Source organism: Pongo abelii, chromosome 8 (genome assembly GCF_028885655.2).
Source record: "Pongo abelii isolate AG06213 chromosome 8, NHGRI_mPonAbe1-v2.0_pri, whole genome shotgun sequence".
NCBI classification, from domain to species: Eukaryota; Metazoa; Chordata; class Mammalia; order Primates; family Hominidae; genus Pongo; species Pongo abelii.
The window spans coordinates 61,303,622-61,318,520 of record NC_071993.2 but is presented as its reverse complement, the minus strand read 5'-3'; the positions used below and the strand labels follow the sequence as shown (position 1 = coordinate 61,318,520).

At 37.6% G+C, this 14,899-nt stretch overlaps 1 protein-coding gene across 15 annotated transcripts in view; it reads left to right on the top strand.

Moving 5' to 3' along the window:
- NRG3 (neuregulin 3) overlaps nt 1-14,899 on the top strand; it is a 1,113,017-nt gene that overhangs the window by 1,061,900 nt on the left and 36,218 nt on the right. For all 15 annotated transcript variants that reach the window (XM_054522355.2, XM_054522357.2, XM_024254123.3 and 12 more), the window contains one exon: nt 8,769-8,871. In XM_054522355.2, coding sequence (XP_054378330.2) covers nt 8,769-8,871 — 103 coding nt within the window. The remainder of the gene's footprint in view (nt 1-8,768; nt 8,872-14,899) is intronic.

Below are 14,899 nucleotides of genomic sequence, written 5' to 3'. Positions count from 1 at the left end.
CTGGACTCACCTCACTCCGGGAGCAGAATGCATGGTTGTTGCATGCGTCTGTTTCACCACCAGCTGTAACTGCTCTTATCCTCTTATCTATTGTCTTTACCAAGAAAATGGAAGAAATACTACACACTTCCTATTTGTTTATCTGTGAGGGAGAATGTGAAAGACAGAGCCCATTCCCCAAAAAGGTCTGCTTGTATTACATCCCTCAAAATTTCTGGGCAGGAAATTCAAAACCACAGTTGAAAAATATAGTTACCAAGAGTGAAAGTACAAGTTAAAAAAAATGAGTTAAAAAAAAAGACATAAAAATAGATTCCTTAAATACCAGTTTCTGGACACAGACTTCTCCAGAGTTAGCAAGTCACTGACTGCCTGTGGCTAAGGCTAGTTTTGCATACGGGAGTAGAGTATTTTAAAGGTTCTTTTTGACTTAATGCTGCTTCAGGAGAAAATGGAAAAAGGAAAGAAACTGGCATTTTGTGCATCATTTATATGCCATGCATTATTCTAGGCACTTTGTTCGTGCTTATGTATTTAATCCCTAAACATGCAGGTATGCAATATTTTTCTATTTTATTGGTAAGGACAGTGAATAAGAGGATAAGAACAGTTGCAGCTGATGGTAAAAGTCAGGCATGCATAACCACGGATCACACTGCTCCTTGAGTGGAGTTGGCTCAGGGTAAGGGGAGGTCTTAGCCAGGCCACCCTTGGTAGCATGGCTCAATCCAAGTTCAAAGGCCTCAGAACCAGGGAAGCCAATGATGCGATTCTCAGTCTGAGGCCAAAGGCTTGAGAACCCAAGGTCACTGATTTAAGTTATAGGGTCCAAAGGCCGGGGAACCTGAAGTTTTTGTCCAAGAACAGGAAAGGAGGAGTATATCTCAGTTCAACAAATAGATCAACATATTTGCATTTTCTCTCATGTTGTTCTCTTCAGGATCCCAGAAGATGGGATGGTGCCTGCCCATATTGAAGTCAGATTTTCCCCATCTAGTCCACTTAGATGCACATGCTAATGTCCTCTGAAAACATCCACACAGACATACCCCAAAATAATGCTTTATTAGGTTTCTAGGTATTTCATATTCCAGTCAAGTTGACACCTAAAATTAGCCATCACACAGGGGGACCAAATTTTAAAATACAGAAGGATGAAAAACCAGAATTTATTGAATTACTATGTGCTATATGCTTAACAAACCTTACTTGATATCATTCTCATTATAAACATAAGTGATATTGCCTTTATGTAGGTGAGGAAATTGAAGTTTATAAAGGTAAAGTAGCATACTTGCAGTCACTCATTTTAAAAGTGACCAAAATTAAAGTCAAATCCAAAATTACGAGACTCTCAGCCCCTTGATTTATGCTGGTTCTTGCATAATACCCTATGAATCAAATGCACTGATAATATACCATCATTGTAGCTACACCTGGGTCTATAAATTCACTTGTAGTCTTTGTAGTTTTAATTTCACTCTTGATTTAAACTCAGAACCTTTTTTTATTTTTGCATGTCCTCAGGCTACATTTGACTAGTTTCAAGTAAAAAACAAAACAAAACAAAAAACATACTGCATACATGTTATGTGGAAATAATTCATTTTTTTGAGTGCAGTCTTATTTTTTTGTTTGTTTTAGTGGGCATTATTCTCCATAATTTTCATAATTCTTTTTATTTGCAGAAGCAGGGTAGATAGATTATTATATGCAAGTCATGCTTATTCCATTTCAGTCATGAACTGACAATTAAGTAAAATGGAATTCTTAAGAGTTGGCACAACTATTTATTTGTTTCCAAGTTCAATTGGAAAATTTAATGAACTTGCAAATGTGGGGGTGGAAAGGATGACATTTTTTAAGATGACGATATGCCTAAACAGGTCTTAATAATACATGTTTTATCCCTTTAATTTGAATCTTTCCAACTTTAAAATGTCAACCCAAGCCTGCTGGGGCACATGATTGCCCCTCTCGACTTACTAAGAAATGTAGATAATATGATATTTTTTAGGTTTACTTTCTGTTTTCTATTATGCCAGTCCAAATAAATGCATTAAAAACAAAAATAAACCCTAAGAAGAGAGAAAATGTTTGAAAACATTGGTTCCCAACATAATTCCACAGGAAAAAGTACTAGAAAACATGTGATCATATCTTAAGAGAGAATATAGTGCATGGTCTCAGAAAATAGAATAAATAAAGGAAAATAGGTCCTAGAATGTGGGCTCTGTACATGTAGGTTTTGATCCAGATTTGTTTCATCAGGCTTCCATTTGCTTATTAATGATAAAGTACTGCAAGTACCTTTACTGGTAGAGAAACAACACAAGTCCCCATGGACTAATTTCAGCTTGCCCTGGAAGCTTCAGCAGCATTTTGGGAGCACCCCAGAAAGTCACGGTATGAAGAATTTTGTGTACTAGAGCCCCCCCTCAGCTTGCTTTTCTGTCTTTGAATTGCCATCAGCACCAAATGAAGCTAGTCTAGAATATAAAACCAGGCAGGCAGCATACCAGTGTCAGCATTAGAGTATGTGGTTGGAACAGCACACAAATCCAACACAGAGATAAACAATCAGAATACCTACATATCAGTTGATCATGCTGCTCATCCTCTGAGGCCGGGGGACAAGTGCTTTCACCATTTTCCTTATGGTACTTTGTGCTGTGAAAAGGACTTTGTGAGTGCAGAATCACAGTGAGGAGGCCAAGGTTGGATGAAAAGTCCCCTGTTTTAGCCTATAACTGAATACCACAAAATGGGTAATTTATTTTGAAAAAAAAAATTTATTTGGCTTATGTTTCTGGAGACTGGGAAGTCCCAAAGCATAGCACCAGCATCTGGTGAGGGCAGTTCTATGGCAGAAGGGGGAAGGCAAGTGAGCTCAGAAGACAGAGAGGAAATTGAGCTGAATTCATCCTCTTATCAGGAGCCCACTCTTGTGATAACTAACCCACTCCTGTGATAACTAGTCTACTCTCATGATAATAGAATTAATCCCTTCATGAGTGGAGCCTTAATTGCCTAATCACCTCACAAAGGCCCCACTTTTTAGTACTGTTACAATGACTATTAAATTTCCAACACAGGAACTTTGAGGAACATGTTGAAACCATAGCAGCTCCAAATGGATGTGGGTGGGGTCAGAAGCAGATGGTCAACTCGTGAAAGGAGGATGTGTTTAAGCCTAGAAGTACCTGATATGAATACGGACAGATTCTAAGCCTTAAGAACACTCCGGGGTGAGAATTCATGTAACATGAACAATTCTGTAAAGACAGAAATATGCATTTGTTAATTCAAGTAACAAGTCTGAGGTGTCAATGATGTGGGAATTGCTGCACTAGGTGCTGAGAAGATAGTGATGAGCCAAATGAGTAAATTAATGAAGAATATTGTCCCCTGAATCAGTGGAGCTTACTGTGCAAGGCTTTTTGATAGTGCAAGGCTTTTTGAACTAGTGACATTTAATTTGAGATTACAAAAAAAAAAAGTGGAGTAGGCTTTTAAAAGACAAGCAGAAGGCCTGGAGCATTGGCTCACGCCTGTAATCCCAGCACTTTGGGAGGCCAAGGGGGGTGGATCACAAGGTCAAGATATCAAGACTAGCCTGGCCAAGATTGTGAAACCCGTTCTCTACTAAAAATACAAAAATTAGCTGGGCATGGTGGCACGCACCTGTAGTCCCAGCTACTCGGGAGGCTGAGGCAGGAAAATCGCTTGAACCCAAGACATGGATGTTGCAGTGAGCTGAGACCATACCACTGCACTCCAGCCTGGTGACAGAGCAGGACTCTGTCTCAAAAAAAAAAAGCCAGCAGAAGAATAAAGCAAACAGCATGTTTCAAGACTCTAAGGACTGAAATGGTAGACATAACAGAAACTAAGGACTGAAATGGTAGACATAACAGAAAAAAAGGAGAGTGGTTGATATGGGTGAGCAGTGTCATATCAGGCAGGTATCTCAGACCATTCTAAGAGTTTTAGGTATTATAAGTCAAATAGGAAACTAATAACACAGTAAAAATAGAATATACACACATATTCATTCATATGCAGGCATATATATGATTTAATTTATATATTAAAAGGTTTATATTGCCTGCTACATGGAGAACGGTTTATGGGAGTATAATCATAAAGGAAGGCTAGAAGATAAAAAGCTATGTATTATTTTATATTCTGCATATTCTACATATTCTTTGCATATTCTTTGTATTCTTTTGTACCCTAGGATTAATATTTTTGCAGCTACAGTTGACATAAGATAAACCACCTGTTTATAATGTATCACTAGATAAATTTTTGACATAAGTATTCGCCAGTGAAACCACCACTGTAATTGAGAAAATTAACATGTCTACAACTCCCAAAAGTTTCCCCACATCAGTTTGTAATCTCCCCTATCAGTCCCTACTCCTGACCCCGGGTATCTACATATGTGTTTTATGTTATTATAGTTTCCATTGTCTAGAATTTTGAATAAGTGGAATTATACAACATGTACCCTGTTTGTTGTCTGATTTATTGCACTCAGCATATTTATTCTGATATTCTTCCATATTGTACTTTATATCAATAGTTCATTTCTTTTTACTGCTGAGTACTATTTCATTATATAGAAATGTAATAATTTGATTATCCATTTACCTGTTGATGGATCCTTGGGTTATTTCCAGTTTGAGGGCTATTAAAAATAAAGTTTCTATGAACATTGGGTACCCAATGAAATTGAACTTTCAATAGTTGTGGGTAATGGAATGGCGAGATCATAAAGTAGGTATATTTCTAATTTTCTGTGAAGCTATTATTGGAAATGGCTATATAATTTTACCTTTCCATCAGAAGTACATGAGAGTTCTAGTTGCTCACATCCTTTTCACATTGGTATGGTAAGTCTTTAATCTCACCTATTCTAGTGGGGGTGCCATATATCTCATTATAATTTAATTTGCAATTTAATAATAATGAACAATATTGGGTATCTTTTTAGGTACTTATTTGTCATCCAGATATCTTTGGGGAAGTATCTATTCAACTATGTTTTGCTCATATTTAAATTGGTTTGCTTATCTTATTATTGAGAAGTCATTTTTATGAATTAAAGATACAAGTCCATTGTTGAATATATATTTTGCAATTTTTTCAGACTGTATCTTGCCTTTTGATTTTCATAATGGTGTCTTTGAAGAGCAAATGTTAATGTTGATAGATAAAGTCCATTTTATTGATTTTGAAATATTTTTTAGTTTGTAGCTTTTATATTTTAGTTAAGAAATCTTTGCCAAATCCATGGCACTAGGATTTTTTCCTATGTTTTCTTCTAATTTTGTAGTTTAAAATTTACGTTTACGTCTATCATCCTTTTTGAGTGTATATATGTATAGAGTATGAGATTAGGATCCAGGTTCATTTTTTGGATATGGCTATTTATACTATTGATGCAATGTCATTTTTCGAAAATACTCTTTTACCATTGAATTATGTTGGCATCTTTGTCAAAAGCAATTGGCCACATAAGTTTCAAATATTATATTTCAGAACTCTTTTATCTGTTGCAATTATTTATTTGTCTATAATTAGGCCAATACCATATGCCTCGATTACTACAGCTTTATAAGAAATCTTGAAATAAAGTCATGTGATTCCACAACTTTGTTCTCTTGGCTACAGGAACGTTGTTTTGGCTACTGTAGATCTTTTGTATTTCCATAAAACATTTAGAATTGGCTTATCAATTTCTATGACAAGAACAACAACAGCAAAAATGCTTCCTGAGATTTTAATAGCATTGCAATCAATCTGTCTATCATCTTGGGGAGAATTGACATCTTAATAATATCAAGCCTTCTAATCCATAAACATGTTATATCTATTTATTTAGATCTTCTTTTAAGTTTTTCAGTGTGCAAGACTTGTGTGCCTTTTATTAAATTGATCTCTATGTATTTTATATGCTTTGATGCTATTGTAAATGACATTTTTGTTTCAATTTTTCTTTGTTGCTATAAAATGATGTACATTTATTTTTGTATCTCTCTCCTATAACCTTGTATCCTGAAATTTTCCTAAGCTTACCTGATAGTTATACTAGCTCTTTTGTAGATTCCATCAGCTTTTCTGTATAAATTGTCATGTTGTTTGCAAACAAAGACAAACTTTTCTTCTACTTTCCCCAGCTGAATGATTTTTATTCCTATTTTTCTTGTTACAGTAACTAAACCTCTGGTGCAGTGTTGACCAGAAGGTATGAGAGTGGATATTCTTGCTTTATTCCTGATCTTAGGGAAAAAAACATTCACTCTTTCACAGTTAGATACGGATTTTTTATAGCTACTCTTTATTAGGTTGAGGAAGTGCCTTCTATTTCTAGGTTTTGAGAGTTTTAAACAAGAATGAATATTAAGTTTGGCTGTGTTTTTGCCTCTGATCTAGTTGTTAAATTATCTGCTTAGATGTAAAAATGGTGAATCACATTGATTAATTTTAAAATATTAAACCAACCTTGCATTTTCGTGTATAAACCTTACTTAGTCATGATGCACTATACTTTTTATATATTGTTGTATTTTATTTCCTAAAATTTATTAAGATTTTTGCATCTGTGGCAATGAGGGCCATTTATCTGTAATTTTTTGTTAGGTCTTCGTCTTTTTTGGAATCATGATAATACTGGCATCATAAAATGAATTTGAATCTATTGTTTTTCTTTAATTTTCAGTGATGAGAAGCCCCCGAGATGATAGGAAACAATGAACACCAAAGGAATTATTATTTTATTAAAAAAATAGTGCTTGCTAAAATTGAATAATGTTGTAATTTTAGTATGCATGAGAAATACCTGAAAATTTTACTTAAATAGAGATCCTGGCTGGGTATGGTGGCTCACACCTGTAATCCCAGCACTTTGGGAGGCCAAGGCAGGCAGATCACCTGAGGTCAGGAGTTCGAGACCAGTCTGGCCAACATAGTGAAACCTCGTCTCTACTAAAAGTACAAAAATTAGCTAAGCATGGTGGCAGGTGCCTATAGTCCTAGCTACATGGGAGGCTGAAGCAGGAGGATCACGTGAACCCAGGAGGAAGAGGTTGCAGTAAGCTGGGATCACACCACTGCACTGCAGCCTGGGCGACAGAGCAAGACTCTATATCAAAAAAAAAAACAAAACAAAATAAAATAAAAAGATCCTGATTTAGAAAGAAGGAAACCATAACTAGTATTAACAAAGAAAAACATATCTCCTCAGGTGATTTTTTATGTAGATGGTTCATGTTCTGACAACTCTTAGTCTGCTCAAAAGTTCTCAAAGTATGTTTCTCAGACCAGTAGCATCACAATCACCTGGGAACTTTTTAAAAATGCTGACATTCTGTACTCACTCCAGATCTACTAAATCAGTAACTCTGGGGAAAGAAGTAGGTGCAGTCTGTTTTTTAATAGGCTCCAAGGTGACTCCAGTGCATTAAAATTTGAGAACTATTGTTCTATGTTAATGACACAGAGAGAGAATGTATATAGATGCAATTAATTTTGTATATTTTTAGAATATATATGTGTTAAAAAGTGGGAAATTTCTTCTAAATTGGCTTCTTGTTTCTTATGACCTGTATAGAAGGTCTGAGAGTGAGAGAGGGAAAGGTGTGTCAGGTGTGTGAATAGTGTGGAGACGATATGGATGATCATTAGGGAAACAGGAAGGCAGGCTGATGAGATTGTTAGTGACCATTAGATGACTACTTAAGCTCTGTGATTGCTGTTCTTTATTGGTGTCCATTTGCCCAGTGGTAGAGTTTCCTTCCCCAATTCTGAGCTGCCCACAGTAGAGGTATGGAGAAGGCAGTTTCTTGGATTTGTGTCCATTTATTTTGCCAAATAGGTAGAAGGGAAGACAAAAGGGATAAAGTAAATAGAGTATTTGCAAGAGAGTAAATGACTGTAGTCAGGGACCATGGTCACTGTCCTATATAAATAGAAAGATGAAGACAAGAGGAGGATAATTAACAGAGAAACTGCTGAGTTCTATGGATACAAAGTCTTGATGAGATGGAAGAATTGTGTAGGTAGATACAGGTTAAGAAAGGACCTAGGAATATAAATGGTAGTGGCTACAGAGTGAAATGTTTATTTTTGAATTATTGTCATTTTCGTGATAAGCTACAAGGTATGACCTTGGTAATAGAGGCTGAGTTCTACTGTGCCAAATCATTGGTATTGAGAAGGACTGAGACTGGGTGAATAAAATACTCACATGCCTATTGATTTTTTCTTCATGAGTGATGTCAATCATAGTGATAGTAGGATGAATGGGAAGCTGACAGCCAAGGACTAAATCAGAATCAGAAAACACAGGGGCATCAGCACCACAGAAGGTAAATTGGAAGGCATCACTGGCACAGGAAAGCTCAGAAGCACCTGAGTTTGTTTCTCTAGCTGATTAATTTGGGCCTTACCACAATTTCACAAGCTTATGTCCCCAGTAAATCCTAAAGTCATTGAATGTCTTTTGATAATAAATCTGTAATCGCAGTATCTGAGTATGAGTTCTGATGTAGCCATGCAGATACAAACAATAGCAACCAGTTATCCTGTAGAACTTTGCAAAGTAATTGAATCATAATAATTTCCTTGTTTTTTCCCCATTTATGACAGAAACAAAAAAGTTGGCTTTGAAAGACTCCTACCAGCTCAGAAGTACATGGATGAAGATTGTTGCTGATGTGCCCTGCTAGCATCCATTCTAATTTTGTTTTTCAAATTTACAGAGAGTGAAGAAGTTTATCAAAGGCAGGTGCTGTCAATTTCATGTATCATCTTTGGAATTGTCATCGTGGGCATGTTCTGTGCAGCATTCTACTTCAAAAGCAAGTAAGACTATTTCTCTCAAGTGTTTAAAGGTTACTTTTAGAGAAAGCGCTTTGTGTTACTTTAAGTTCTCGGTCTGTGGGCCACACAGAGGGAACCTGTGGAAATGGGTCTAGCAACAATCTGCAAGTGACTTAGGACCTTTTTGTAAATTGCGGTGAGTGTGTACAGGCATGTACATGCATGCATGTGATGTGTATGTGCACACATGTGTGCGCGGTTTATCTTTGATGCACATAATGATCATTCCTCTCAGTGACCACGAACATTCTATGTTCTTTGCACTGATTAACCACTTGCCGGTATTAAAGGCTTGGTGTCTGCCTGTCACTAAGGGCTAACTCTTCTGAACAAAGGGGCCACTGCTATGAACCTACACATTATGGACCATTATCTATCTATTTCTGAAAAAACAATTCAGTTTTTCATAAAGATTTTAGGCAAATATGGAACATGAATACTAAAAAATATACTTCAGTTTACCAGTTGGTATGCACATGTTGAATATGCCCTAAAGTGACCTTGCTGAGAAACTAGACCTTCTTCAGATGAAGGTGTTTATGTTTGACTAGAAATAGATGTAGGCCAGGTGCAGTGGCTCAGCCTGTAATCCCAGCACGTTGAGGGGCCGAGGCGAGTGGATCAGCTGAGGTCAGGAGTTCGAGATCAGCCTGACCAATATGGTGAAACCCCATCTCTAGGAAAAATACAAAAATGAGTTGGTCATGGTGGCGTGCCACTGTAGTCCCAGCTACTCGGGAGGCTGAGACAGGAGAATTGCTTGAACCTGGGAGGCGGAAGTTGCAGTCAGCCCAGATCACACTGCTGCACTGCAGCCTGGGGGACAGAGTGAGACTCTGTCTCAAAAAAAAAAAAAGAAAGTAGATATAAACATCTCTCTCTCTTGCGCGCTCTCTCTCTCTCTCTGTGTGTGTGTGTGTGTGTGCACGCGTGTGTGTATGTGTATATTTTTCCAAATGAACTCTGGTAGAGGTATTTTATTTATTAAAATGATATAATCTGCACTTAAGAAAAGCAGATAAAAATATTAGCCCCTTGGTTTCTCATGCCTTAGGAATTTTGCACAGATTTGGTTCCTACAGCTTGTCTGAAATTCAAGTCAATGTGTAATTGCTTTTCAGTGGACCTATAATTTTTTACCCATTTGCTCTTCTAACATGGGGTTAATTTCCAGGTATAGTTTGTGATACCTGTCTGCATGTTATCTGTGTTGATTCTCAAAGAAAACTGTGATTATGATTTTTTAAAATAATAGAAACTTGAGCATCAATTCAGAATTAGTAACTATTATTTTTCAAATAAACTATTTCAGAATGTTTTTTAGATATTTAGAACTGTTGCAAAAATAGTACAGACAGTTTCCATATACCTTAGACCAAAGTTCCTCCATTATTAATGGCTTACATTAGCATGGTACATTTGTCACAATTAATGGAACAATATTGATATAGTATTACTGACTAAAGTCTGTATTTTTAGATTTCCTTAGTATTTTACCTAAGGCCCTTTTGTTAATGCCAGGGCCCCATCCTCACCATATGATATTAGCTGTTACATCTCCTAGGCAACTCTTGGCTGTGACAGTTGTGATTATCAATTTCTGAGCACTTACTCTTTGCCAGGCACATTGGGCTTTTTATGTGTTAGCTTCCAATCACCACAGCAATCAGAGTTGTGCATTATTACTGCATTTTTCAAATAATACCAGAATTTATTTTAAAATGTTTATTTTTCAAAGTCATAAAGAAGAAAATTACAGATAGGCTCTTTAATCTTAGGAGTTCTAGTTTAAATCACATGCTCTAAACCTCTATACCATACTGGTTCACATAGTCCTTCTGCTAGATGGTAGAGCTGCGCAGAGTGAGTTAGGAGTTACTCTCTTTTGTGCAGCTTATAGCACTTTATGTTCTCCAAGAATGCCATCTGGCATAACGGTCAGGGTTGTACACTAGTGAGTCATACTTGGATTCAAATCTTCAGGCTGTCATTTACTTGTTATATTTGATTAGGCAAATTATGTCGTGTCTCTTAGCCTTGGTTCCCTTTGTGGTAAAATATGAACAAATATAATATCTACCTTATAGAATTTTGTTAAGGATTAAATGCAATCATGGCCAGATGCGGTGGCTCATGCCTGTAATCCCAGCACTTTGGGAAGCTGAGGCGGGAGGATCACTTGAGACCAGCCTGGCCAACATGGTGAAATTCCATCTCTACTAAAAATACAAAAATTAGCCAGGCATGGTGGTGACCACCTGTAATCTCAGCTACTCCGGAGGCTGAGGCACAAGAATGGCTTGAGCCTGGGAGGCGGAGGTTGCAGTGAGCCAAGATCGCGCCACTGCACTCCAACCTGGGCAACAGAGTGAGATTCAGTCTCAAAAAAAAAAAAAAAAAAAAAAAAAATGCAATCACAATGTAAAGGGCATAGCGAAGTGTTTAAAAGAGTAAATACCCAGTGGAGCCTTGCTGTTGTTAACACCCATGGTTTTCCACACTAGGACTTGGAGGCTGGGTAGCTATAAAGTTAAGAGCCTCCCCTGGAGCACGAGAGTGGTAATCACATCCAGCAGGGCAGAAGTTAGAAGGGTCTCCCTGCTAGAGCTTTGTACAAGAAAGAAATTTCTTACTTAACAATAACCAAATTACAATGAAGAAGCAGTTAATCACTTATTTTTACAGTATAATGTGTAGTTGTATCACATTTAAATGAAAGACAGATCATGGTAATTATGAAAGCAAACAGCTGGATTACCAGGGGACTTCCATCTTTGGGGCTGTCAGTGTCTCACTCTGAGCAGCAAGAGGGCTCTGAGATCAACATCTCCTCCTGGGACTCAGTGAGGGGTCAAAGTGTTTAATGAAAACAATGTTCAACATCAGATTCATTAGGGTAGTCTCAGAGGACTGCACCAAAGATAGAGCACCAAGCAGGACATTGTTGTCTTTCTGTCTACCAGCCTGGGACACAGTTTTACTTAAAAAATGAATCAATTAATAACTAAAGGTAAAAATGATAAAATGATGATACCAATGGAAGTGTTTTCCACCTGGAATTGGATGAGCTATATGTTTCTTATTAGAGGCCTAGGGTGCATTTCCTTCTTCTAGTACCATTTTCAGGCTTGGTCTCCCTTTAATTTTCTTTGCTTGAGAGAAATGCCACCACCTTACCAGGCACCTAATTTATATTGCTAAAAGCAATATAGATTATCATAAAACCCTGGCACAAGTTGTGTGTGTGTGTGTGTCTGTGTGTGTGTGTGTGTGAATTCGTGGATTTCCTTTTCCAAAACCTTGGAGAGAACAGAAGATCCAAACTCTACCTTGACCTTCCCTTACTTTCACTCATAAAGGAAAGTAGTTTATATGCATATACTTTTTTTACTTTAGCTTAGAAGCCCCAAGTCTTCCAGGATTCTAAAGCCTCTCTATCATTGATATTCAAATAAGTTCACTTGAACCTCCATTCGATACACTGGGATGTATAGTTTCTGCCCAGAGGGAGTTGAGACTTAGCCCAAAGCTCTCTTGATCATTTATGTTCTACTTCCCATAACCACTTAGATCTTGCCTTTATGATTCTTTTTCCATTCCCTTGTCACCTGTGGCATGGCATGACTTCATCAGAAGGAATATTACAGCAAATTGTATGTCTGAGGAAAGATGGAAGGTAGGTAACATGATGAGGAATAAGTAAGGAACACCTTGAATTTAGAGGATTTTTTGATGGAGTTAACTGAACCCCTAGCAACTCTAAAAAACAGTGAAAGAAATTCTCTTCCCAATAAGCTCATATATTCCTATACGTAGTTAATAGACCTATTAATTGAGCCTGTCAAGTCTGGCCAGTGTGGCTCACGCAACGACTGTAAATCATTCAAGTTTTTCTCTTTACTTTTAACTTATATAGTTAAGAATGATGGGGATGAGTATTAGAGTTCTTAGTAGAGCTTGGAAATACAAAACATGATTCAACTCTAAAACTAGAATTGAAATAGGAGAGGATATGTTTCAGGAGGCAGAATCTGAAACAGGTAATTATCACAAATGGGAAAAAAGAGAAGGATAAAGAACTGGTGTTATCAGTAAAATGTAGACATGGTAACAACCTGCCCCTAACTATAGGTCATCAACCCCTTGAAGTAAGAGATTTTAGATCCCAAGAAAAGCCTCTTAATGGCAGACACTCTGATGCACTGCTGCGATCTTCTTCAGATATGGAGGATTTAGTCCCCAAGTTTGCCAGCAAACACTGGTGAAGAGTCACCTTTCTCAATCTCATGTTCCATTCTGGTATTGTTTACCTCCAATGATGCATCAATATGAGGCTCTGAAGACCTAGACCTTTTCCCCAACTTCAGGTGCAAAACCATGCCAACTTCAGAGCTCCCTGTGGGGTTTGCTGAGGTTTTCACTGAGACTGCATCACATTCCAACTTCTCCCCAGCCCAATTCTGCTTCCATTTCTTCCCTTTGCTTCCACTTCTTCCCTTTGCTTCCACAGGTGTTGATACCAAGAGCTCTCCCTAACAAAAGTCCTCTGTGCTGTCTTTATCCCAGGGTCCGCCTTCCCAGGAGCCCAATCTGCAACAAGACAAATAATGCCTAACAATGGATTAATGATGTCTACTATTCTGCAACTTACATCTCATTTCTTTCTAATGCGTTGGACCAGAGAAACTTAAAACTCAATGAACTGTAAAGTTTCCACACTGACACTGTTAGGCTAGTAGTATTCCTATGTGCAATGCATGCATCTTTTCTTCCCCAGAGCAATGCCTCTCATGAGAGAGCTAATGGTATTGCAATCAGCTGCTGATTGTTTCCTCTGTTCCCATTTGCTGGGGGAAGGAAGAAAGAGCAAAAAAGTGTGTGCTTGTGAGAGAGGAGGGATGGAAGATAGGCGGAGGCAGGCTCAGAATGGAAGGACCACGTATCTTGGAATATTACTAAGTCAGGGCTTGAGTGAACAAAGACTAAAGGTAAGCAAATTATAAAAGGATTTAGGAAACACAGTCTGGTATTGGATATTGTATAAAGAAAATTCCCTTATAAGTTTATACTTCCAAGACTCTGAATTGGATTACTGCAAACATCATTAAGTGTTTCTAATTTAATCCCATGAGAGTAATGGAATCCTTGCTCTGAGACATGCACTCTTACTTTTTCAGGATGATTTACTGGACTAGAACCTCCTGATTTCCCCTTTTTTTGTGTGTGAATGAACCCCTGATAAAATCTTGTGGCTGTAATGTGCTCCTTAAAATGCTAATATGATAGATTTATTTTTAACAATAGGCTATAGATTAGCTGTTAGGAAGCAAATAGATTATTACAACAGGATTAAAGCAACTAAGGGTACTAGAGATAAAAGTCTCCCAAATAATTGGAAAGATAAAAGAAATATCTTAAAAAACAGAGCTACATCACACTGATATTGTAAATTCAAAATGGGTAAAGAAGCTCAAAGCCTCCAAAGCTTGCAGCAAGTGCTGGTGAATTGCTTGAGAAGATGCAACTAGTGTAATCTTTTATCTTTGGGTCAATGTTCTGATTCTTTTGCAGCTTCTGCTCACAAGACTGAGCTTGCTTGATGATATCGGGAAAGAGATGAACACTTTGCGTGTGCCTTCACATGCAGCCACCACAGTGTCCGTGGAAGATAGCTTTTATGAACTTCATTTACAGAGGAGGAAATGGAAGCTCAACAAGTTTAGGAAATTATTAGGGTAGCAAAACTAGTAGGTAGCAGAGTGGGATTCAAATCCCAGTCCCTGTGATACAATAAGCCATGCTCTGTAGGGTGCTACCTGACTAGAAGCTCACTGCCAAGACTGGCCATGTACTCCACTGATGGCGCTATCTTTGTCAGAGACTTTGGAAGACAGGCAAAATTCAAGGGCATGAGTCTACTGGGAAAGTCGTCAGAATCATAATGGAGTCATTTGTGTTAAAAACCCTGAGAAATAGAGCTGGAGAAGGCCACGAAGGGAGTGGTCACATA